Source organism: Nylanderia fulva, unplaced genomic scaffold, assembly GCF_048542155.1.
Source record: "Nylanderia fulva isolate GAGA-0341 unplaced genomic scaffold, ASM4854215v1 Scaffold4, whole genome shotgun sequence".
NCBI classification, from domain to species: domain Eukaryota; kingdom Metazoa; phylum Arthropoda; class Insecta; order Hymenoptera; family Formicidae; genus Nylanderia; species Nylanderia fulva.
The window spans coordinates 4,547,977-4,571,199 of NW_028190476.1; the positions used below are offsets into that span (position 1 = coordinate 4,547,977).

The window sequence follows — 23,223 nt, forward strand, 5'->3', positions numbered from 1 at the left end:
CATAAAATTATTTCTAATTAAATTTTCCATTTGCATCGTTGCAAACATTTATTATTCTAAAACATTTAATGGAACAACGGAATATTCTTACAAACGAGAATGACCAAAATTTAAAGGTCTCGTATTTCTGCATCCCATTCTTATCGACACTCATTGAACAATATAGAAACGTCATTAAAGATATGAATGTTAAATTCTCTTTTTATAGTCTTAACGAATTGAATAAATATATTAAAGTGCATAAAGATCCTATTCCTAAGTGTTCAAATACCAATGTTATATATAAGATCGTATGTTGGTCAGACTAGTAGGAAATTATCTACTAGAATATCACTGACCATAGATTAAAACATAATCATGAATTTAGTTGGGACGATGTAGAAATACTTGACAAAGAATCACAATATAACAAAAGATTGATTTCAGAGATGATATTCATAAAAAGGCAAAATAACAGTCTTAATTTAAAAACAGATAATGATGGCTTGCCAGTAATTTATGACGATATAATACATAGGCTACTTAGAGATATGAAAGTTAAAAAACATAAACAACTAACTATTTTCTCCGTTGTGTCGTCGTCTCTCTGAGAGATAAAAAAATCATTCGTTATTGTAACTTCGAGCAATCAACATCTGAAAGCCTTCACGTCACAATATAATATCTTACTTGATTTAATTGTAAGTCTATTTTTATTAATTTACTTATCTTTCAATGTTAATTTTTCGTATACAATGATTTTAGTTTTATGCGAATAACTGTGTTTCTGTATAGTTTTATTATATTGACAGTTATGAATAATTGATTGTTAATTTCTATTAATCTTTAATTTTAAACGATGCGCTGAAGAAGGTTGAAAAAGGCAACCGAAACGTTCGAATTTATTTCTGTCTAATATTTTATGTTATAAATTTTTTTCCACGGATAAATATTAATAAAAGAACTTAATTAGCTCTCATTGCATTTTATATGTATATTAATTTTTAAAGAGCTGTTACAAATTATATTAAATTATGGGTCGAATTAAATATATCGTTCCTATTTTAAATTATATTTATTATTATATTATAAAATTGTTAATATAAATTATAATATAAATTATCATTGTATATATGTATATATATACATATATATAATATACAATCGAAATGTCATCTATTCTTGAAAATTGTTGCATTTTTCGATTTTTTTTATGTATATACATATATATTTGACAGCTGCGTAAATTGTGAATTCAAAAATGTTATTTCTACAGAAAAATTTCTAGAGTATGCTTTTGTTCTAAATAGCGAAATTTTTTGTCTAATTCCAGATTCAGCAATGGGCATGACGACGACCGTGACGCTACTACTAATTACTCTGGCCGTAACGATAATTCGATAAACAAAACCCAAGTTCTCGTCGTTTATACGCGATTGGTGTTGATTATCTCCCTAATTAAAGGACTTGGTTAAAAAAAAAATTAGAATTTAAACGATACATGAAGGACCGACACCCAACATACACACACACACACACACACACGTAATTACACACGAGTGACACAAAGACTGACCGAGGTAGTTAACGTCCGTATTAAATGACGGAGAATAAATTACGCGCGTGCCAAGTTAGTGTAGCGACAAAGTTCAAGAGTGGCCAAGAATTGAAGGAGCACGAATCCCAACACCGATCCCCCTCATTATAAGATTGCCTGTGTGCGTATGTGTATGTGTGTGTGTTTCTTTTATGTATGTATGTGTGTAAATGGACTCAGACGATATACGATGGCGATTGGCGGAGAACAACGAGAACGAAGAAGGGATGATATTAAAAAAGTGCAACGACTATCGCTTTCAGTGTGTAATATATTGTAATAACGCCGTAATCGATGACACCACAAAAACACAACCAAATACCAGGTCTGATCCCGTCTCTGCGAGTGCGATTTGGTAAACGCGTGAGAAAATGAATCGTTATATATTTTTTAACTGCATCGTGGGAGAATTTTAGTCGCGCGGTAAAAAAAAAAGGAAAAAAGAAATCTCAATATTTCGGAATATCAAAACGAAACCACTCGAGCTTAAATATCGGATTAAAGTTTACTGACTGAGAACGAGAGAGCCCCACATTCCCGCCGACCGGGGATTTTCGACTATTTTTAAATTTATACTCCTTCGAAAAAAAAAAAAAAACATATATATATATATATAATATAGTTTCTTCTCTTAATAAAAATTGTCAAACTTATCGACAACGTATAGAAGATGTTCCAAGATCATTCGTCGTAATGACGCGCGTATTTGAGAGTAGAACAATCGCGCTTCGAGTTTATTTTCTATCAAGTTCTGTCCGAACTCTCTCGGTTTCGTCCGCGATGTATTCCTTAAGCATCGGCAACTTGTTGTCTTTTTTTTTTTCGGATACTAAAACGTGAGAGAAATATGGCATTGCGCGAGCGCGTATTATCTCCGGCATCGATTCTCTCCGCTTCTTCTCTCCGCGGACACACCCTTTCTGTTCTGCCAAGAGTTACATTCCGAATTCTCTCCGACTCCTCGTCGTTCGAGCCCCCTCGCATCCTTACGTAGGAAATCATGGATCCCATCTGGATACTTGAGATTAAAACGTCAGATTCGATGCGGAGGAGTTGCTCTCGCTTAAGGAGGCGGTCGAAGGAAGCTCGAGGGGTCGAGACGGAGAGGAGAAAAAAGAAAATGGAAAATTTGCGGCGGAGGAAGTGGAACGGAATGGAGATACGCTGTAACGAGGGAATCGAGTCATTGCTTTCATGCCATTTTTTTTTTTTTTTTTTTTTTTTTTTCGAGTGAATTCGATGATTATGCAAACGAGTCTCTTTTTCGTTTTGAAACAAATGATTATACGTACTGAAAAAAAATTTATCGAATTCGAATAAGTATTTATTTCAATACTGCCAAATAAATCATTTATTTGAAACTAATCATATTGATTCGAATAAATGATTGATTAGACAGTGTTTTGAAATAAATATTTATTAATTTAATAATTTTGTTCGGTGTATAGATCTTTCTTCTGTCAAAACTCGTACTTGATAAAAGAGATTCGTGTTGAAACCTTTTCTAATTAATTTATGGACAGAATTAACGAACGGATGAAAAAAATCTCTATTTCTCGTTATCAAAATTCAAATATGACACAGATGTAGATTGATTTTGTTTGTTAATTGAAGGTTATATGAAATAGGTTTCGACACATTTTATGGTACGTGGCGCGCTATCGAAGAAAAAATAATAGACATGCAAAGAGGCCAGTTTTATTATTACGATTTGCATTTCTCGTTTCTGACGTCATAATCCCAGTTAAGTGCAGCGAATGATCTCGGGCACGAAAGCATTGAAAGCTTATCTTTTATTACCTGTCTTTTATTGTATTTGCTATTTTTACGCTTACGCAAAGAAATGCTCTTCTAAGAATCGATCTGTCCTTCTAAAACGTACGTAATGAAAAAAAGCAAAAAGGGTATAATGCGCATTTCATATATTCGCGCACGTTCACGCGGGAGCATTTTCTAGTTAGGAAATCTGTCTGCGAGATTGGAGGAGAAAAATCTCGGGGAGGAGATAAAGATAAATTAGAAAGTTGCTCCGGAAAGCGCGATCGAATCCCGTTTCATCGCGCCGTTTACGTCGCGCGATCAATTTGTTTACGCGTTAATTGATCAAATTGGGATTTGTTCCGTAGACGGTCTCGCGCGCGAGAGCGGCTGCCACGTCGGTTTTAAGCGGGCTTCGAACTACTTAGGAATATCCATTATTCAGCGTACATCTTGTTTAAAGCAACAGGTTCGAGAGAGTCCCTGCACTCTGCTCGCGCAAAGGAGTTAATGCCCGCTACGGATTAAAGAAGGGAAACGGGGCTCGACTTAGGGATTACGTAGGACTTACCCTGATGAGGTCTGTAATCGTGTCATTCGCGAGACTACCTCTCGGTCTTGTAACCTTTTAAGAGTCATAAGCATGGGGAGATCGCGCTCGCAGTTTTCGCGTTTCGCGGTGCAATTTCTGCGAATCTTATCGCGAATGACTCCGAGTCCTCGAATCTGCTCAAACGCAAACTGACGATTGTCTCCCCGGACTATTTCGAAACGAAATGTTTGCGCGCGTTTACGCGCCAACGATTAACCGGCGTTAAAAGGTATTCTTCGTATGTGCATTATATAAACGGTTTGAATCAGGTGACGAGAAAATTATATGGAGATCTAGGGAAGAGTTTTAGAAGAAACAAAAATGATGGCAGAAATGTTTCATAGCCTAGATTGTGCATAACATTAATATTTAAATGCATTTTTTATATTTAGATATGTGTGTAAAAATGTTACTTGTTATCTTCTTTCAGGTAGATTCGTTTAGTTCAACCTCTTCATGATTTTTACGTCATTTGGCGAGGAAAATATATACGCAAGTACTTTGCAATCCTTTTGTAAAAGATATAATTGTACTCGATTTAGTGGCGCAGCGTGATGTCATTTATTTCGATGGATTTTGATAGGCACGGCCGATTAGAGATGATTTTTTTTTTTTTTAATTCTGTTTTAATAAGTTAATCATAGAGCTGCAATACACAGGCACATATACATACATATTCGCGGGTCACTAAACGCTATACGTTTTTTAATCCCGCGCGAGACATATAAAGAGACAGAGTTTAATATTTCGCAAATAGTTTCGTCTCTCTAAAAAAAACATCAAATTCATGATTAAGCAGCAAAATAAAAATAAGTCGGTCGTGCCTAAAAAAAAAAAGACTCGACAGACATCGAATCTATCGAGAATCGATCTCTGCTCGCTCTTAACCCACATAGAGCTCGCATAGCACATATATATATATGTATGTACGTGTGTATGTATACGCGTGTATGCGATTGTAATGTGCACGTTGTAAAGCAACAGTGATTTCTTGCGTGCGTAACATGCGTAATGCCATTTTCCGTTAGCAAGTTCCGTCGTACAGAAGACGCGAGGTAGTTCCTTTCCGATTCCGAATCTTGATTGAACCTTGAAAATCTTCCGCGCTATCGGAAAATTCGCGAAATTCGCAAAATCACCGGCACTCATCATCGAACTAAAAAAGGATGGGAGAATTTTAATGATAAAATAATTTTCAAAAATATTTTCAAAACATATATTAATTATAAAATAATTTTCGAAAATACCTGAAAACAAATGTCTACAGACTTATCGTTAAATTCGCGATCAGCTGACGGAAAATGGCGCGACGCGAAATATTCGAATTATCGGTCTAAGGGTGCTCGAAAAAAAAAAAAAAAAAAAAAAAAAAAAAAAAAAAAAAACGTTAAAACTCGTCTCACCGAGGCGAATCCTGTAAATATACAAGTATACAAGTGAGATAAGGATTACATACGTAGACGTAAGCTTCGCAGACTGCGGTAAATATAGTGTGTGCGGCGTGTCGCGTACGCCCATGTGACGTGTCATATGTCATTAATCCGTTTTTCCTTTTCCGTTTTTCGCAATTTTCGCTTTTCAGTTCTTTCGTACGCCGTCGTTCCCCGCACGGAGAAACTCCCCCGCGCAAAAGGGTAAAAAAAATTCTTAGCGAGTGATATTTTCACCTAATGAGTAATGTACGGATCGACGTGGAAAATTCGCCGTCTCGCAACGTCGTAAGCGCGCGACGAGACATATTAAACGCGAAGGTATATATGTATACATAACGCAAATTATAAATATGAAAATATAAATATATATATATATATATAAATATAAATATAAATATACGAATTACGGGGGACTATATTGAGTATATATATATGTTATATAATATATTACGAATATGCTTTGCGACGTTGAGTTGAATGTTGTTATTTACAAGAAAAACACATGAAGAGACGAGAAGTTCTTATGAATATTCTCGACATATGTAATAAAACAAGAGGTTACGTAAGAACTCTACACATCGCGTTTTTCTTCTCTCGTTTTCTCCGTATTCCTCTCATCTCGCCTATATATTTCAACGAAATATAAAATCCCTTACTCTCCATATGAAATAGCATGTAAGAAGAGAGATACGACTGTAAATATATACTTTTTATTTCTCAATTTACAATTCATCTCGCGATCCATTATAATTAGTAACCCAAAGAAAGAATGTATAGAAACAGATAAGATTACCGATAAAAACTCGAGATATGATATTTTCGGGGTCAAATGAAAGCTGGAGCTTCCACTGACAAATTATCAAATTCGTTTATCATTATTTGATTATTTAATCTCAGTTCTTTATCCTAATTAAACATCTAACGTCTACGCGCTTATCGGGGACTCCGAAAACGTTTCATCCCTCGACTCGCGCGATTCTGTTTGCCGCGAGTAAGCTGAATACAGACTGCGAGACAGGAAGGGAGAGCAACATTCGAAGGGGATGATGGGGGAGAAACGGGCGTTCGTAATATTTGGGCCCACGTGAATCCGCGAAGTGAGACGCTATCTACCATCGACGGATTAAATCTCCAGGCCGACTGTGTGTTTATGTGGGGGCAGACGAGAGGAAGCTGGGGATGTGGCGGAGGAATGGCACGAAAGTTCAACAACGTCGGAATATACGTCAGCATAGCGGAGATAACCGGATCGCGCGCCACGCTACGTAAGATCGAGAGGGAGTATGTGTCAACCTTTACACAATACTTCGCCCGTCTATTGTCGCTGACATTGTAAACGCGCGGGCCGCGCGATTCGCCGGTCGGCATACTAACTGCGGGATTAATTCCGCGTGCGGCGGGACCCGAAGACGGGTCGGTCGGTTGTGCGGTTTTAACGATGACGTAACACGTCACACGCCGTTTTCCCGCAGACGAGTTACTATCAGTTTATAAGCCCGTAAGCCCACCACGGCCGCGGCAAATCGCTAATTAAAACCGCGATGTTCCTCGTCCGAGAATTAGGTGGCGCCGGAAGTTTAATCGACACGGCTCGTTTATTCAGCTCTCAACGTCTATCCAAGCGTTATACACTTCAGCGAGATATATATAAGAGAAGATTTGAAAAAATATGTTTATTTCAATAGTAGAATTTGATTTTTTAATCTTAAATTTATAGAAACTTTGCGTATATTTAGCAGAGTACAAATCTGGATGTATTTATCAAAGAATCAATTTGAGCTACTATATATATGTATATAAAAAAATAAGAAAACTCTTTTGTATCGGACTTAACTGATAAAAAAATTATAATTATTTAATTTTCTTGGTTTTTTTATAAACATATAGGTATAGTAGAAATTGTTATTATAAATACTTTAATTCTAGTAAAGGATTTTCAATTCTGTATAGGCAATAAATAATTCAATGAAAGTAATATTTGTTAATAAAACAGACACATAGTCAGCATCCCCTTAACAGTCACGGAAGAATAAATACATATCTTGAGATTTGTATGAATAAAAAATTTACGAATTCCACAAGACTGCATTTACCTCCCAAAAAATTACTATTATAAAATAAACGCACATAAATTGCGGTCTAAAGAAAAATTATGGAAATAATCTTATTAATCTCTTTACTTTACGGAATAACACAATATGTATATGCAAACGTTATACATATATTATTGTTTTGGAAAATGAATAATTGTTATGATGAACGTTGCTTGCATTGTTTACAAGATATTCAGAGAGAAAGAGAGAGAGAGAGAGCATTTTAGCGATGGGGTCGAAGAGCAAGAAAAACTTCAATGAAATCTTGATGAGAGTTGCTCTGGCAAGAGTAGACACATTGCAACAGATTATGAATTAAATTCACTTTCGGACTCGCTCTTCCTCTTTCTCCAGATATCTTTTACTTCATAATAGGTACGGTCCGCCTCGCCAGGCATTTCCGTCGACCATTCATTCGTGCTTTTCTTTTCTCCAATGCCCTCTGCTCTTCTTCGTTCAGCCCTTCGCATTGTCAAGGTGTTCTTTTCCCCTCGAGAGAGAGAGAGAGAGAGAGAGAATCGCCGAAAAGTACTCGTGAATATTATCACGAAGTGGATAAGTTGACTTGTCAAAATTTGTTTATTAATTTTTCCCGGGGAATCTTGCATAGCGTAAATTAAATTAAGAAGTCTTTATTAAACGCAATGGAAAATTTTCGCTAATTGATTAAAAAATTAAAACTTTAATAATTAAATGAACAAGACTTGAAATTTTTTAATCGTCTTGTTAGAAAATACCGAAACGATCAAAAATTGAGGCTCGACGAGATCTTATGCGGAAGATTTAACTTTGTTCATTAATTTTTGCGATACAAAAAAAAGAAACGAGCGATAGAGATTTTTCTAATAGAAATCAACGAACGCAAAAAAAAATGTAGAAAAAGCAAAGGGAGACCGAGACGATCACAAGATGTGCACAGAATTATTGTATGTCACGTACGATGAAATAGTCGATATAATTTTTCTCTCTCAACGAGAATTCGTTATCTCGATTATGGTATAGAGAAAGAAAAGTAGAACGCCCGCAAAAGTTTTAGATTTGTTATCAGAAGAAGTTAGCGCGTCGTTCCAGCTAGTCTATATTTATTCTCCGAAATGGCGCGAACAAATTATTTCTAATAATGCCGCAATTATCGCAGAGTGGACGCAAGAGTGTCTTTAATGTGGGTCGGTTTTCTTCAATGTTGTGTGGGGACAGAAGAGATATAAGAGGAAAGTGATAAAGAAATTACTTTTATCGTATTATACTATATATATATATCGTTTAAGAGCAGAGCGCAAAAATAATCGTTGTTACTAAAATTGTCTCTTGTTGATATCAGTGTATCATTTTTAAATTCAAAAAAACATAATATATAATTGACACACACACCCAAGATAACGCAAACGTGAAACAACTCTGAAAAGACACCGATTTGATCATCATGGGATGATTTCCACAATTTCCATGATCGATAGAAACATTCGGCGGATAATGACGCAAATACGAGTTACCGTGTAACTCGAAATATGACACGCAAGGCGAATCGAACGAAGAGCGGCGGCACGTATCGTGCATATTCGGCGCGAAGAATCCAGAGCCCTGTACGAGAGAGGGATGGATTCTTAGTACGAGCCGCGTGGAAGTCCGGGAATCCGCAATCCGTTTACGAATTTCGAACGGCAAGGTAATGGCTCGTGCGTAGTCGCGCGGTTAGAAATTACAATTCGAATTCCAGTGCCGTGGGCTGACGACTGGGGGTGAGTGAGAGAGGAGGGAGAAATCGAGAGGAACAGGGATGACGACGGATATTGGAGTAAGGTAGGGGATCGACTAGCTAGGAAACGCGATGGTACGAAGTGGAGGAGTAAACCCGACAGTTGACCCGCGCGCGGATATAACGGCTTTTCGACCGGCATTCTGGAATTGTAATCGCAGTTCCATTCGACATGTTCTACGCACGTCGTAGTCAACCCCTCTTTCTCCCTCCTCCCTTTCGGGCGGTTACGATCCGGTCGGATTCCATTTTAATTACTTACCCCTTCGATCAGCGTCGGTCCGTATATATATATATTCCTCGGTTGTGTCCCCGGCATCTCACGTCACATATTTCCTTCGAACGTGTTACTTCGCACTTGACGTGCTGGTGAACGGTTGCTGTGTATCACCGATGTTGCTTCCGACTCTGTGGGAAACAAGAAAAATTCACTTATTTTTTTGCGCTGAAAATATAAACGTGATCGTTCCCGTGAGTTTAATTTCTTTCGCATTCGTATGAAAATGTGTTTATATTCTATTTTAATGTTTAATCTTGAGAAGAAAGGGAATTCGATTCGAGAGGATTTTATTTACAAATTTGAAAAAAATTAAAATTTGAGAGATCTCGAAGAAATAATATTTCTCTTCGATATTTTTACTGTATAAAGATACTATACTAAAATTGTGAGAGACACTTGCCTACACTCAAAATATTGTTTATTTTCATAGTTTTGAACATTTTGACTTGGTCGTTAATTATTTCAATCATCAGATATTTTCTAATAAAAATTAATTCCAAATTGTGTTTTACATTACATAGGATCAATAAAAAATATAATGGGATCGATGAAAATTATTAAAAATTAAAAATTTAAAAATTACGATTATTTCTATTAATTTTCAGATTTGAAACGTGATAAAAAAATATTAAAAAACAATGCAGAAATTGTAATAAATTACAGAATTACAATAACAGAAATTATCATCGGCCGCGTGAATTTAATCATACATATAAAACGCTTGATAAACTGATATACTTTATTAATATTTTGCCTTCGATGCACTTGATTTTCTAATGAATGCAAACCAGTGTATCCGCTAGACGGAATAAAAATTGCAAAACTGTAATGCCGAAATAGCCACTATTTGTTTACGTGATGTAGGTTCTGTCTACGAAGCGAGAAAATGAAAAAATACTTGAAAGGAGATACACGTGTATAAAATCGCATTCATGTACAATGGCTAAAAAAAAAGAAGAAAAAACGAAAATGTAATCAAGTTCGGTCAATTTGTCAAGTTATTTCTGGCTCCATTACTTCTATCATTAGTCTATTCAAATATCTTGACAAAAAGTAGATCAACAACATATATAATATATATATAATGTACACATGTGTTAATTAGTTAATTTAATACATTCGTAGAAATTCGAATAATTTATAATCAAGAGAAAAAAGTACAATTTATCCATTAAACAAGAATGCAGCTTAAGAATTCAAGCGCATATAATAAGAATATGTATTGTATATAAAATTGTCAGAATATGATTTACAATTGCCAGGAAAAAGATTTTAACTTTTCCGATTATTTAAGTATATAATCAGATAATTCATTTCAAAAGTGTAAAAATGTCATGTACTTTAAAGTAATCTTAGAATAATAGTAATTTTGTTTACTCTTGATATCAAATACGGTAAATAATGTCTCATAGCATTCGTTATCTTTATAGTTAATTGCCACAATAAGATTTGTGACTTAATGTTGTTTAGAATTTTTTGCAGTTTAAGAAATGAAATTTATACAAGTATGTTCACTTTACTCCTCTTTTCTTATAAATTTTTAGTAATTAAAGTAATACTGCATTTATATTAATTATGTAATATACACAGATACAATTTATCGCAACGTAAAGCTGACAAATTAATGACAGACTTTTCGATTATTTTGTGAAGTCTCACTTTTTTCTCCTAGTAAGAAACAAAAAATATCAAAATTAAATATTTAAATAAATAATTGTGATATGGTGGCTTCAAAAATGTCGCAGCAAATGGATTCGAATTCTTAACACTTCGATTTTCATAATACAAAAATTGAAATATTTTTTAAAATTGATAAAATAAATTTAAGAAATAATTTTTATTAAGTTTGATTTCTGTCAAGATAGAAAGAGAAAATTGTATTACAAGACGAAGAAGAACCTATAGACAACAGATGTAAAAAAGATAAATATTCAAAAATTGTCAAAATTTAATCAAATAAAGATATAATCTCAATGAAAGAAATCGTTCTGATAAGAACTAAGAGATGACAGTTGTAATTTCAGCTCTAATTTTTCTAATTCTCTTTAAAATTTCGTGATATAAAAATCGAAAAGATCAAAAAAATCAAGTAAAACTGCTTCGCGAAATGTGCTTGTGTGTAAACACGCGCATATTATTTTTTCCTCGTCATATCTTTGTTCTTATCAACGACTTAATAAAATTGCATAATTAAACATTCATGTGCATATATGCGGGCTATTCGGTTTCACAAATCTTTAGATCAATATCCATTTTGTATAAATGGGGGTAGGAAAACGTTAAGTTCACATTGTAGGAATACAATCAGCCAGTTCGTTGCGATCGAATTAATAATTACATCACGACAAAGAAAAAGTATTTCAACGAAGAACACACTATCAAGAGGACTATTGAAGAATCCTGGACATTACAAAGTTTTAACATTGTAAGTAAGTATGTGAAATATAAATGGTATAACATTGTGATGATATAAGTTGCACGTATTTTATTTTTATTTTTAACGACTTTAAACTCTGACCAAAAAATCTATCGTTAAAGTATAACGCGAAAAAATATAGAACATTTTGTGCATATTATGATTATAATATAATTATGAAGAAAGAACATGTCATTTTATTTATTAAATCAAAATGATCTTCAATGTTCATGCTACATAATTAAAAACTTTTATTTTAAACAAAGAGATGAAGCTTCTTGATTAATCAAAGTTGTTATAAATATACAAGTAGAGTACATTAATTTTCCAATCACAAAATTCAGAGAATTGGATAAGATTCTCATAGAAGACATTTTCTCTTCAATATAAAGATGCCTTCAATGTAATATGAAATGATAAGATACTCCAAATTAAATTAAAAAGCTTCTAAAAGTCAAAGTTCTACAGGAAATCTTTCTAATATATGCATTTGTGTGTTTCCACTATAAAATCTCCTACCTCATCATAAAACATGTAAAAGAACCTAATAATACTTGTACAATTCTTTTAGAATTATTATCACTTCTTATATCTCGTCTCATTGCAGTCATCCGTGCAGTCACGTGTTCATTCGTTCATTCGGTATTCATATCCTCATCCGGGCATTCGCGTAGTTCATCAGTATTAAACTTAGAAAGAAAGTTGGCTACCGTGCGGTTCGCGAACCACTTTATACTTTTCCTTCGCTTTTAAACCTCTTGTACGGCAAGTTTCTCTAATGAGAAGTGATATATTTTAGATTCATTGAATTGAAGTTCGATTCTTTTTTTTTTTTTTCATTTCACGCTTAAAAAATTTTCCGAAGAACTACATATTACGTTATCGTTGCTAATAATGTCGAACATAAAAACTTTGTGCCAAACGAATTTTGTCTACAAGATTTGTATTCTCTCTTATGATTCGCATATTCCTTAAATATTCGTAATAGTAAAGGAAAAGAAAAAAAAGATGAAATAAAAAGAAAAAACAGATTGCGACTTAAAGTAGTGTTCAATATCCGCGAAAATCCTTTTCTTTTATTTTAAAAATTCGAAAAAATAATATTAAAATCTGAAAAATTCAATGACAATTATAAAAAATTACAATTTAATTAATTTCTCTTCAATTGTCGGATTATTTGAGAAGATAAATCAAGACGAATCATACATATAAGCAATTTGTGGATTATTAAAAATGCAAAGAAACAACAATCCTCCCAAATAATTATTTGTTTCATCAACGTTACCGTTGAATAAATAACGCACAGGTAACAGATGGAGATTTTCAAAATAAATTGCTCAAATACTGTAATTGCAAAATAATTGTAACAATATTTATGGATCATGCAATTATGAAAGATTGAAAATATCACGGAAAATCCGAGTACTAAGAGCGCATATATATTGTTAATTGTTATATAGATTGATTATATCACGAATATGAAACTGTTTATTTGTATTAATGATCTATACATAATATCCACTCTTTTAACAGTGTAGAATTTTCACAGTAACATAATGAATAATGTACTAATCTGACGATCAATAACGTAAACAGTTTTATAATGTACAAGAAGTTTTTAATCGCATGATTACTAATATGATGAATGAAGTGATATATCGGCAATCTTAAGCTCTATCTTCTAGTCTTCTAGTACTAAATTGTATATACCATAGATATCTTTATATCTATTTCTTATCTTCATAGATATCAAACAACGTATCACAAATTTATCATGGAAGAATCTCATACTAAGTATATCAATATGCAGAAATTAGCATTAAGTATTTTTTAAGACTATATAAAAATCGATTTCCTTAAAACAAAACTTTTTGTAGAGACGATCTTTTTTCATTTTATTAATTATTTCATTAAAATTAATGCATTTAAAATTATATCATTTTATAGAAATTTGTTATCGAAATTAGGATAAATTAAAAACTTTAGAATTATATACCTATATGTACTATTGATGCATAAATTGGTCTCGTATTTTTAAGCTTTCGCGTACTTCACGCAGAAATTTAATCTATTATCAAATTTATACGTATTTGACATTTAATGTTACACTTAAATAAGAATCTACTTTCTTCTTTTTAATAATCATCATTATTTATATCAATAATAATTTATATCTATATCAATAATAATCTATATCAATAGTTTTAGAATTTTAGATGAACTAGCAACGTATCTCTTCTTTTGTCTTATATAATTCATTTATATTCATAAATCATTTATGGAGCTAATAATTGATAAACATCTTAACTGCTGTGTGACCCATGTTAAACGCATACATTCATATTTCTTGTTATTTGTTATAATATTAAAATGCGAATTTTTTAATTCAGCAATCAAATATATTAAATATATTAAATAACAATAGAAGTAAAATTGAATTATATATTTAACTATTTTTACCTCTTAAAATAGATTTCTTGGATTTAAAAGACAAAATGTAACACATGTTATATTGCGTTATTCAGACAACATGATTATCAATCTCCTGTCTCGCAAAAATGTAAAACTTACATTTATTTTTTATATAATTTTCTTTTGCTTATAAAATTTTATATTATATACTAAGAAATTATTGTTATATATGTATACTCTTTAATTAATTAAATCTGAATATTTACATAATCTTTTAAAGGTATTTGTTATACCTGCCACTTCAACAAAACGATCGGTATCGTCACTTTGACAATCACGAACATTAATATCATCGGATAGTGTACTTCCTATAACGTAAGTAATTACACAAAAATCACATTTTTTAACATTGCGGACTCATCATTGTAAAATATTTCAATTTCATAATTATTATGCGTTTAGTTCGAAGGATGACGAAAATGCAACGTAATTTAGTCATTGGTCTAATGCTTTATTTCGGTTTGCTTACAACATTAGAAGCATTTCGTCCACAAGAAGAGAACACATTACGATTTGTGAGCGTGGTATGATATGCAAATTATAATTCTGCAAAAAAAGATTTCTTCTAAAATACTCGAAACTATTGTAACGTTAAAATTTTCAGCTATTCAGACATGGCGACCGTACTGTAGACACTGCAAATAATGAATCATTCCCAACTGATCCATATAAAACCTTTAACTATTATCCGGATGGCAGCGGTCAGTTAACTAATGTAAGACATTTTATGCATACGCATTTTTAATCCTTTTACTGTTAATATCATCTTATATATTCTATATTTTATGTCACATACTTAAATTTTAAAAAAAAAAAAACAAAATTATGACAATTCTGCGGAAATACCTATTTTTCATATGTAATATGTATACATCAAGAGAGCAAATACGGCTAACTAAATACGTCCGTAATAATAACGAAAAGATTGACATTTTTCTCATTTCTTTGTTTTCGCGTTTGAAAGATATTATTCGTTTATTCTCAAGTTTCCATCTCGTTAGAAAAGAGAAAGTAAAAAATATTATGTCTTACTTTCATTCTTATATATTATTTATTTTTATTAATAATATTATTAAGGCCGGCAAGAAGAGAGTATATGAAATTGGATTGATGCTAAAAAACAGATACAAGAAATTTCTCGGATTATTATATTATCCGCCAAATGTCTACATACGTTGCACGATGATCCCTAGGACCAAGACATCCGCACAGATAGTTCACGCGGCACTTTTCTCACCTACTGGCGAGCAAAAGTGGAATCTGGTACTTCCTTGGCAACCAGCAGATATCAATTACATTCATGATGCTCAAGATATGCTGCTGTTTCCAATTCTGTGTCCCGTGTAAGTAATCTTTTTTTCTTTATCAATATATAATACCAAATGTATAACAATAAATCGTACATCTCAAATAATGCAATAATAATATAATGATTTATATTAAATTTTAATTATATCGATGTCAAAATAATATATGACAAATAGACGAAACAAAAATAATATATGTATGTAAGGCAAGCGATTGACAAAACTTAGGCAAATGTATACAATATACTTATACTCACCTTTTCTTAACATTTTTAACATTTATTTTGTTTCATTAGTATATATTATATATTAATTAATTTAATTTAATTTTGTGACACTTAAAATATTTTTTTACATTACGTTTCAAAAAGAGCGTGTCTATATTTAGAGATTATATTATATAAATTTGTCATAAATAATATATTTTTTTTTAAATTAAAGATTATTTCTCTTTTGTAAATTATTATTCCTTTAAATTTAATTCAAATATGTGCATTTTTTCGGATAGGTATAACAGACTTTATCAAGAAATGCTACAAACTCCAGAAATAAAAAAACAATTAGCAGAATTTGCTAATTTAAGGGAAAAACTGTCAATATGCACAGGAAAAAATATTAACACAATGTATGACTGTTTTCTTGTGTATGGTACTTTGCTTGCACAAAAACATTATGGAATACCTACACTGCCATGCGTGCAAGAAATGTTTCCAAATGGTAAACTTTTGGATGCTGTTAATTTCCAAATGAAACTATTTAGTTATGGCCTGTTAAATAAAATAAATGGAGGTATGTTTAAATGAACAATATACATTTTGTTTATAAATTCTTTAATAATTACAGATTAATCTTCGCGATTGTGCTTAAATATTAGTTATACATTTCGGTTATATAAATGACATTCAGCTATTTTACTTGTTCTTTCATTTTCTTTTATATTTTATTTTTCCTCGGATAAATATGACTGTAAAAGTGACAAGAATAATCGTTTTTAATGTCATAAGTTTAAATAAAATGTTATTTTTACTGTAATATATGTTAATGTTAAATATGCGAGAAATATATATTGAGTTACAAATAACAGCATTTTGAAGTACGCTACCGTTTTAGATCTATGAAATACAGATAATTACTAAAAAGTGACATAGAGTATTTTGATTGAGAAAATAATTAAACCTATTACTTTAATGATTGCATTAAAAAGATTGATACACATTTCAATCATGTATAATTTAATAAAAAAATGTTTATACATGAATAGATCACGTATGTATCTATATACTTTATAAAATATTTATGAATATTTTTTCTAGGTATATTGTTACGCAGAATAATTAACGATATGGAACAGAAGAAAAATGGAACCTTAAAAGATCGAAGGATCAATCTCTATTCTGGACACGACTTCAATCTGGCCGCATTATTGCAGGCTTTAAATATATATAATAATGAAATTCCAAAATACGGAAGCTGTATCATGATAGAATTGCATGAAATGAATAACGAGTATTTTGTGAAAGTAAGAATCTATTTTCATGTGCCAGTACCATTTGCAAACAATACTTGTATCACTAACAATAACAAATGCTTTTTTTTTGTAGGTATTATATTATTTAGGTATACCAACAAGAATAGAAGAAAAGGTCATCCCTGGCTGTGAGGTATTATGTCCGTATAATAAATTCGTTCAATTATTATCGGCAACAACTGCGACGAACGAAGAATCGCAATGTCCAGAAAAAATGAACTTAAGTTTTAAATTTTAACGATTTGATTTTCGACTGTCCTTATTAATTCTTTTCGTGATGTAGTAATTCATGTTTGATTGATTGAATTTGACAAAACATTTAAACGACGATATAAAGATTTTTGAATTATTTTTGAATGACAAAACATTTGAATGGCATATTAAAATTTTTTTATAAGATTTGAATAAAATTGATTATATGTATATATATCTATATGTATATGTTTATGTTGTTGTTATATAGATTTGTTATTATAAATGTGAAACTGTTTATTTGTATTAATAATTTATATAATATTCACTCTTTTAACAATGTAGAATTTTTACAACAACATAATGAATAATGTACTAATCTGACGATCAATATGGTAAGCGTTTTTATAATGTACAAGAAGTCTTTAATCGCGCATGATTACTAATATAATGAATAAAGTGATATATCAGCAATCTTAAGCTCTGTGTGTCTTCTAGTCTTCTAGTACTAGATTGTATATAGATATCTTTATATCCATTTCTTATCTTCATAGATATCAAACAACGTATCACAAATTTATCAAGGAAAAGTCTCATACTAAGAATATCAATATGCAGAAATTAGCATTAAGCATTTTTATGACTAATATATTAAAATCGATTTCCTTAAAACAAAACTTTGTAGAGGTAATCTTTTTTTTATTTTATTAATTTTTTCATTAAATTAATTAATTTAAAATTATATCATTAAGAAAAAATTTCTTATCGAAATTTAGATAAATTAAAAAACTTTAGAATTATATATATGTACTATTGATGCATAAATTAGTCTCGTATTTTTAAGCTTTCGCGTACTTCATGCACAAATTTAATCTATTATCAAATTTATAAGTATTTGACATTTAATGTTACACTTAAATAAGAATCTACTTTCTTTTTTTTAATGATCATCATTATCTATATCAATAATAACTTTAAAGTTTTAAATAAAACTAGCAACATATCTCTTCCTATATAATTTATTTATATTAATAAATCATTTATGGAGCTAGTAATTAATTAACATCTTAACTGCTGTGTGACCCATGTTAAACGCATACATTCATATTTCTTGTTATTTGTTATAATATTAAAATGCGAGTTTTTTTAATTCAGAAATCAAATATATTAAATATTAAATATTAATAAAGAAAAACTGAATTATATATTTAGCTATTTTTACCTCTTAAAATAGATTTCTTGGATTTAAAAGACAAAATGTAACACATGTTATATCGCGTTATTCAGACAACATGATTCTTTATCAATCTCCTGTCTCGCAAAAATGTAAAACTTACATTTATTTTTTATATAATCTTTTTGCTTATAAAATTTTATATTATATGCTAAGAAATTATTGTTATATATATGTATACTTTTTAATTAATTAAAAAATAGAAATATTTAACATTAGTTTATAGTTAAATTTGCTTTATAAATAAAATATTTATATATTAATGATTATTTTTGTATCTGATACTCAATATAAAATATAAAACTTACATTATTCATATGAAGTTTTTTTTTTTAAATATGTCAAACAAAACTTACATATACCTATATTTAAATTAAATTTTGAGAATACAAAATAAGAAAAATAAGGACCATAGTGTAGGATTTATTTTGATTCTTTTATCCTTATTTAGCATGATGATACACGACTGTTGAAAACGTTAAATATTTACATTAACTTTTAAAGATATTTGTATACCTGCCACTTCAACAAAACGATCGGCATCGTCACTTTGACATAACCATCACGAACATCAATATCATCGGACGTGTACCTCCTAACGTAAGTAATTACACAAAAATCACATTTTTATAGCAAACTCATCATTGTGACATATTTCAATTTCATAATTATATTGTGCGTTTAATTCAAAGGATGACGAAAATGCAACATAGTTTAGGCATTGTTCTAATGCTTTGTTTCGGTTTGCTTACAACATTAGAAGCAATTCTTATTCGAGGCGAAGAGTCATTACAAGACGATACATTACGATTTGTGAATGCGGTACGATATGAAAATTATAATTCTTCAAAAAAAGATTTCTTTTAAAATACTCGAAACTATTGTAACGCTAAAATTTTCAGGTATTTAGACATGGCGATCATACTGCAGACACTGCAAATAATGAATCTTTCCCAAATGATCCATACAAAACCTTTGACTACTATCCTGATGGTATCGGTCAGTTAACTGATGTAAGACATTTTATGCATATGCATTTTTAATCCTTTTACTGTTAATATCATCTTATATATTCTATATTTTATGTCACATACTTAAATTTTCAAAAAAAAACAGAAATTATGACAATTCTGCGGAAATACCTATTTTTCATATGTTATATGTATACATCGAAAGAGTAAATACGGCTAACTATAAATACGTCCGTAATAATAACGAAAAGATTGACATTTTTCTCATTTCTTTGTTTTCGCGTTTGAAAGATATTATTCGTTTATTCTCAAGTTTCCATCTCGTTAGAAAAGAGAAAGTGAAAAATATTATGTCTTACTTTCCTTCTTATATATTATTTATTTTTATTAATAATGTTATTATCAAGCTCGGCAAGAAGAGAGTATATGCACTCGGAGTGATGCTAGAACTCAGATACAGCAACTTTCTCGGATCATATTATTATCCGCCAAATGTCTACACACGTTGCACGATGATCCCTAGGACCAAGACATCTGCACAAATAATTCACGCGGCACTTTTCTTACCTATTGATAAGCAAAAGTGGAATGTGGTACTTCCTTGGCAACCAACAGATATCAATTACATGCATGATGCTCAAGATATGCTGCTGTTTCCAATTCGGTGTCCCGTGTAAGTAATCTTTTTTTCTTTATCAATATATAATACCAAATGTATAACAATAAATCGTACATCTCAAATAATGCAATAATAATATAATGATTTATATTAAATTTTAATTATATCGATGTCAAAAATAATATATGACAAATAGACGAAACAAAAATAATATATGTATGTAAGGCAAGCGATTGACAAAACTTAGGCAAATGTATACAATATACTTATACTCACCTTTTCTTAACATTTTTAACATTTAATTTGTTTCATTAGTGTATATTATATATTAATTAATTTAATTTAATTTTGTGACACATAAGATATTTTTTTACATTACGTTTCAAAAAGAGCGTGTCTATATTTAGAGATTATATAAATTTATCATAAATAATATATTATTTTTTTTAAATTAAAGATTATTTCTTTCCGTAAATTATTATTACTTTAAAATTAATTTAAATTTGTGCATTTTTTCGGATAGATATTACCGACTGTATCAAGAAATGCTACAAACTCCAGAAATAAAAGCAAAAGTAGCAGAATTTGATGATTTAAGGAAAAAACTATCGATATGCACAGGAAAAAATATTACCTCAATATATGACTGTTTTCTTGTGTATAACACTTTGCTTGCACAAAAACATTATAACCTATCTACACTCCCATGCACGGAAGACATATTTCCAAATGGCAAACTTTTGGATGCTGTTATTTTCCAAATGAAACTATTTAGTTATGGCCCGTTAAATAAATTAAATGGAGGTATGTGTGAATAAACAACATACATTTTGTTTATAAATTCTCTAATAATTAAAGATTAATATTCGCGATTGTACTTGAATATTAGGTATACATTTCGGTTATATAAATGACATTCAGCTATTATACTTGTTTTTTTATTTTCTTTTATATTTTATTTTACTTCAGATAAATATGATTATAAAAGTGACAAGAATAACCGTTTTCAATGTCACAAGTTTTAAAAAAACGTTATTTCTACTGTAATACGTGTTAATGTTAAATATGCGAGAAATATATATTCCGTTAGAAATAACAGCATTCTGAAGCACGTTACCGTTTTAGATCTATAAAATACAAATAAGTATTAAGAATTGACATGGATTATTTTGATTAAGAAGGGAATTAAATCTAATATTTTAATGATTACATTAAAAAGATTGATACACATCTCAGTCATGTGTAACTTAATAAAAAAATGTTTATATATGAATAGATCACGTATGTATCTATATATTTTTATATAATGTTTATGAATATTTTTTCTAGGTATATTGTTACGCAGAATAATTAACGATATGAAACAGAAAATAAATGGAACCTTACCAGATAGAAAGATCAATCTCTTTTCTGCACACGACTTAAATGTGGCCGCATTATTGCAGGCTTTAAATATATATAATAACGAAACTCCAAAATACGGAAGCTGTATCATAATAGAATTGCATGAAAAGAATAACGAGTATTTTGTGAAAGTAAGAATCTATTTTCATGTGCCAGTACCATTTGCAAATAATACTTGTATCACTAATGCTTAACAATTAACTAATGCTTATTTTTTGTAGGTATTATATTATTTAGGTATACCATCAAAAACAGAAGAAAAAGTCATCCCTGGCTGTGAGGTATTATGTCCGTATAATAAATTCGTTGAATTATTATCGGAGACAACTGCGACAAACGAAGAATCACAATGTCTAGGAAAAATGAATTTAAATTTAAAATTTTAACAATTTGATTTTCGATTATTTTTATAAATTCTCTTCATGATGCAGTAATTCATATTTGATTGATTGAATTTGACAACACATTTGAACGGCATTTTAAAGATTTTTGAATAATTTTTAAATAAAAACACATTTGAATGGCATTTTAAAGATTTTTTATAAGATTTGAATAAAATTGATTATATACTAGTATATATTGTATATATATATATATATATATATATATATATATATATGTTTATGTTATTGTTATATAAATTTGTCATTATAAATGTGAAACTGTTTATTTGTATTAATGATCTATATAATATCCACTCTTTTAACAATGTAGAACTTTCACAGCAACATAATGAATAATGTATACTAATCTGATGAACAATAAGATTAGCATTCTTATAATGTACAAGAAGTTTTTAATCGCATGATTACTAATATGATGAAATAAAGTGATATATCGGCAATCTTAAGCTCTGTCTTCTAGTCTTCTAGTACTAAATTGTGTGTATATAGATATCTTTATATATATTTCTTATCTTCATAGATATCAAACAACGTATCACAATTTTATCAAGGAAAAATCTCATACTAAGTATATCAATATGCAGAAATTAGCATTAAATATTTTTTAAGACTATATAAAAATCGATTTCCTTAAAACAAAACTTTTTGTAGAAATGATCTTTTTTCATTTCATTTATTATATCATTAAAATTAATGCATTTAAAATTATATCATTTTATAAAAATTTGTTATCGAAATTAGGATAAATTAAAAACTTTAGAATTATATATATGTACTATTGATGCATAAATTAGTATCGTATTTTTAAGCTTTCGCGTACTTCATGCACAAATTTAATCTATTATCATTTTATACGTATTTGACATTTAATGTTACACTTAAATAAGAATCTACTTTCTTTTTTTTAATAATCATCATTATTTATATGCATAATAACTTATATCTATATCAATAATAATCTATATCAATAATTTTAAAATTTTAGATCGCAAAAATGTAAAACTTACATTTATTCTTTGTATAATTCTTTTTTGCTTATATAATTTTATATTATATGCTAGGAAATTATTGTTACATATGTATACTCTTTAATTAAATAAAAAATAGAAATATTTAATGTTAGTTTATAGTTAAATCTGCTTTATTATTAAAATATTTATATATTAGTCATTATTTTTGTGTTTGATA

General features: G+C 30.1%; 3 protein-coding genes and 1 long non-coding RNA gene across 5 annotated transcripts in view; 3 read left to right on the forward strand and 1 right to left on the reverse strand.

The window, feature by feature from the left end:
• Window positions 1–5,933, forward strand: part of LOC114936231 (lachesin) — a 232,193-nt gene extending 226,260 nt beyond the window's left edge. Inside the window, exon 11 of the mRNA XM_029309361.2 lies at window positions 1,313–5,933. Coding sequence (XP_029165194.2) covers window positions 1,313–1,383 — 71 coding nt within the window. The 3' untranslated portion in view covers window positions 1,384–5,933. The remainder of the gene's footprint in view (window positions 1–1,312) is intronic.
• Window positions 5,934–9,476: 3,543 nt separating this feature from the next.
• The window catches only part of LOC146721894 (uncharacterized), a 29,875-nt gene continuing 16,128 nt past the window's right edge, over window positions 9,477–23,223 (reverse strand). The window contains exon 3 of the long non-coding RNA XR_014925473.1: window positions 9,477–9,616. This is a non-coding gene — a long non-coding RNA (uncharacterized LOC146721894). The remainder of the gene's footprint in view (window positions 9,617–23,223) is intronic.
• Window positions 11,761–17,883, forward strand: LOC114936176 (venom acid phosphatase Acph-1-like). 2 transcript variants are annotated; one of them, XM_085485892.1, is made up of 8 exons: window positions 11,761–11,917; window positions 14,597–14,691; window positions 14,779–14,900; window positions 14,981–15,091; window positions 15,454–15,719; window positions 16,192–16,472; window positions 16,997–17,202; window positions 17,285–17,883. In XM_085485892.1, the coding sequence occupies exons 3-8, from the start codon at window positions 14,787–14,789 to the stop codon at window positions 17,447–17,449; spliced, it is 1,143 nt and encodes a 380-aa protein (XP_085342018.1). In that variant the 5' UTR covers window positions 11,761–11,917; window positions 14,597–14,691; window positions 14,779–14,786; the 3' UTR covers window positions 17,450–17,883. The 2 variants fall into 2 exon arrangements, with proteins under 2 accessions (XP_085342018.1, XP_029165111.2); XM_029309278.2 differs by having other exon boundaries at window positions 11,761–11,913.
• LOC146721895 (venom acid phosphatase Acph-1-like) lies at window positions 19,166–22,481 on the forward strand. Its single transcript, XM_085485924.1, has 7 exons — window positions 19,166–19,237; window positions 19,330–19,459; window positions 19,540–19,650; window positions 20,016–20,281; window positions 20,751–21,031; window positions 21,557–21,762; window positions 21,853–22,481. Exons 2-7 carry the CDS (start codon window positions 19,331–19,333, stop codon window positions 22,015–22,017), a joined length of 1,158 nt encoding a protein of 385 aa, XP_085342050.1. The 5' UTR covers window positions 19,166–19,237; window position 19,330; the 3' UTR covers window positions 22,018–22,481.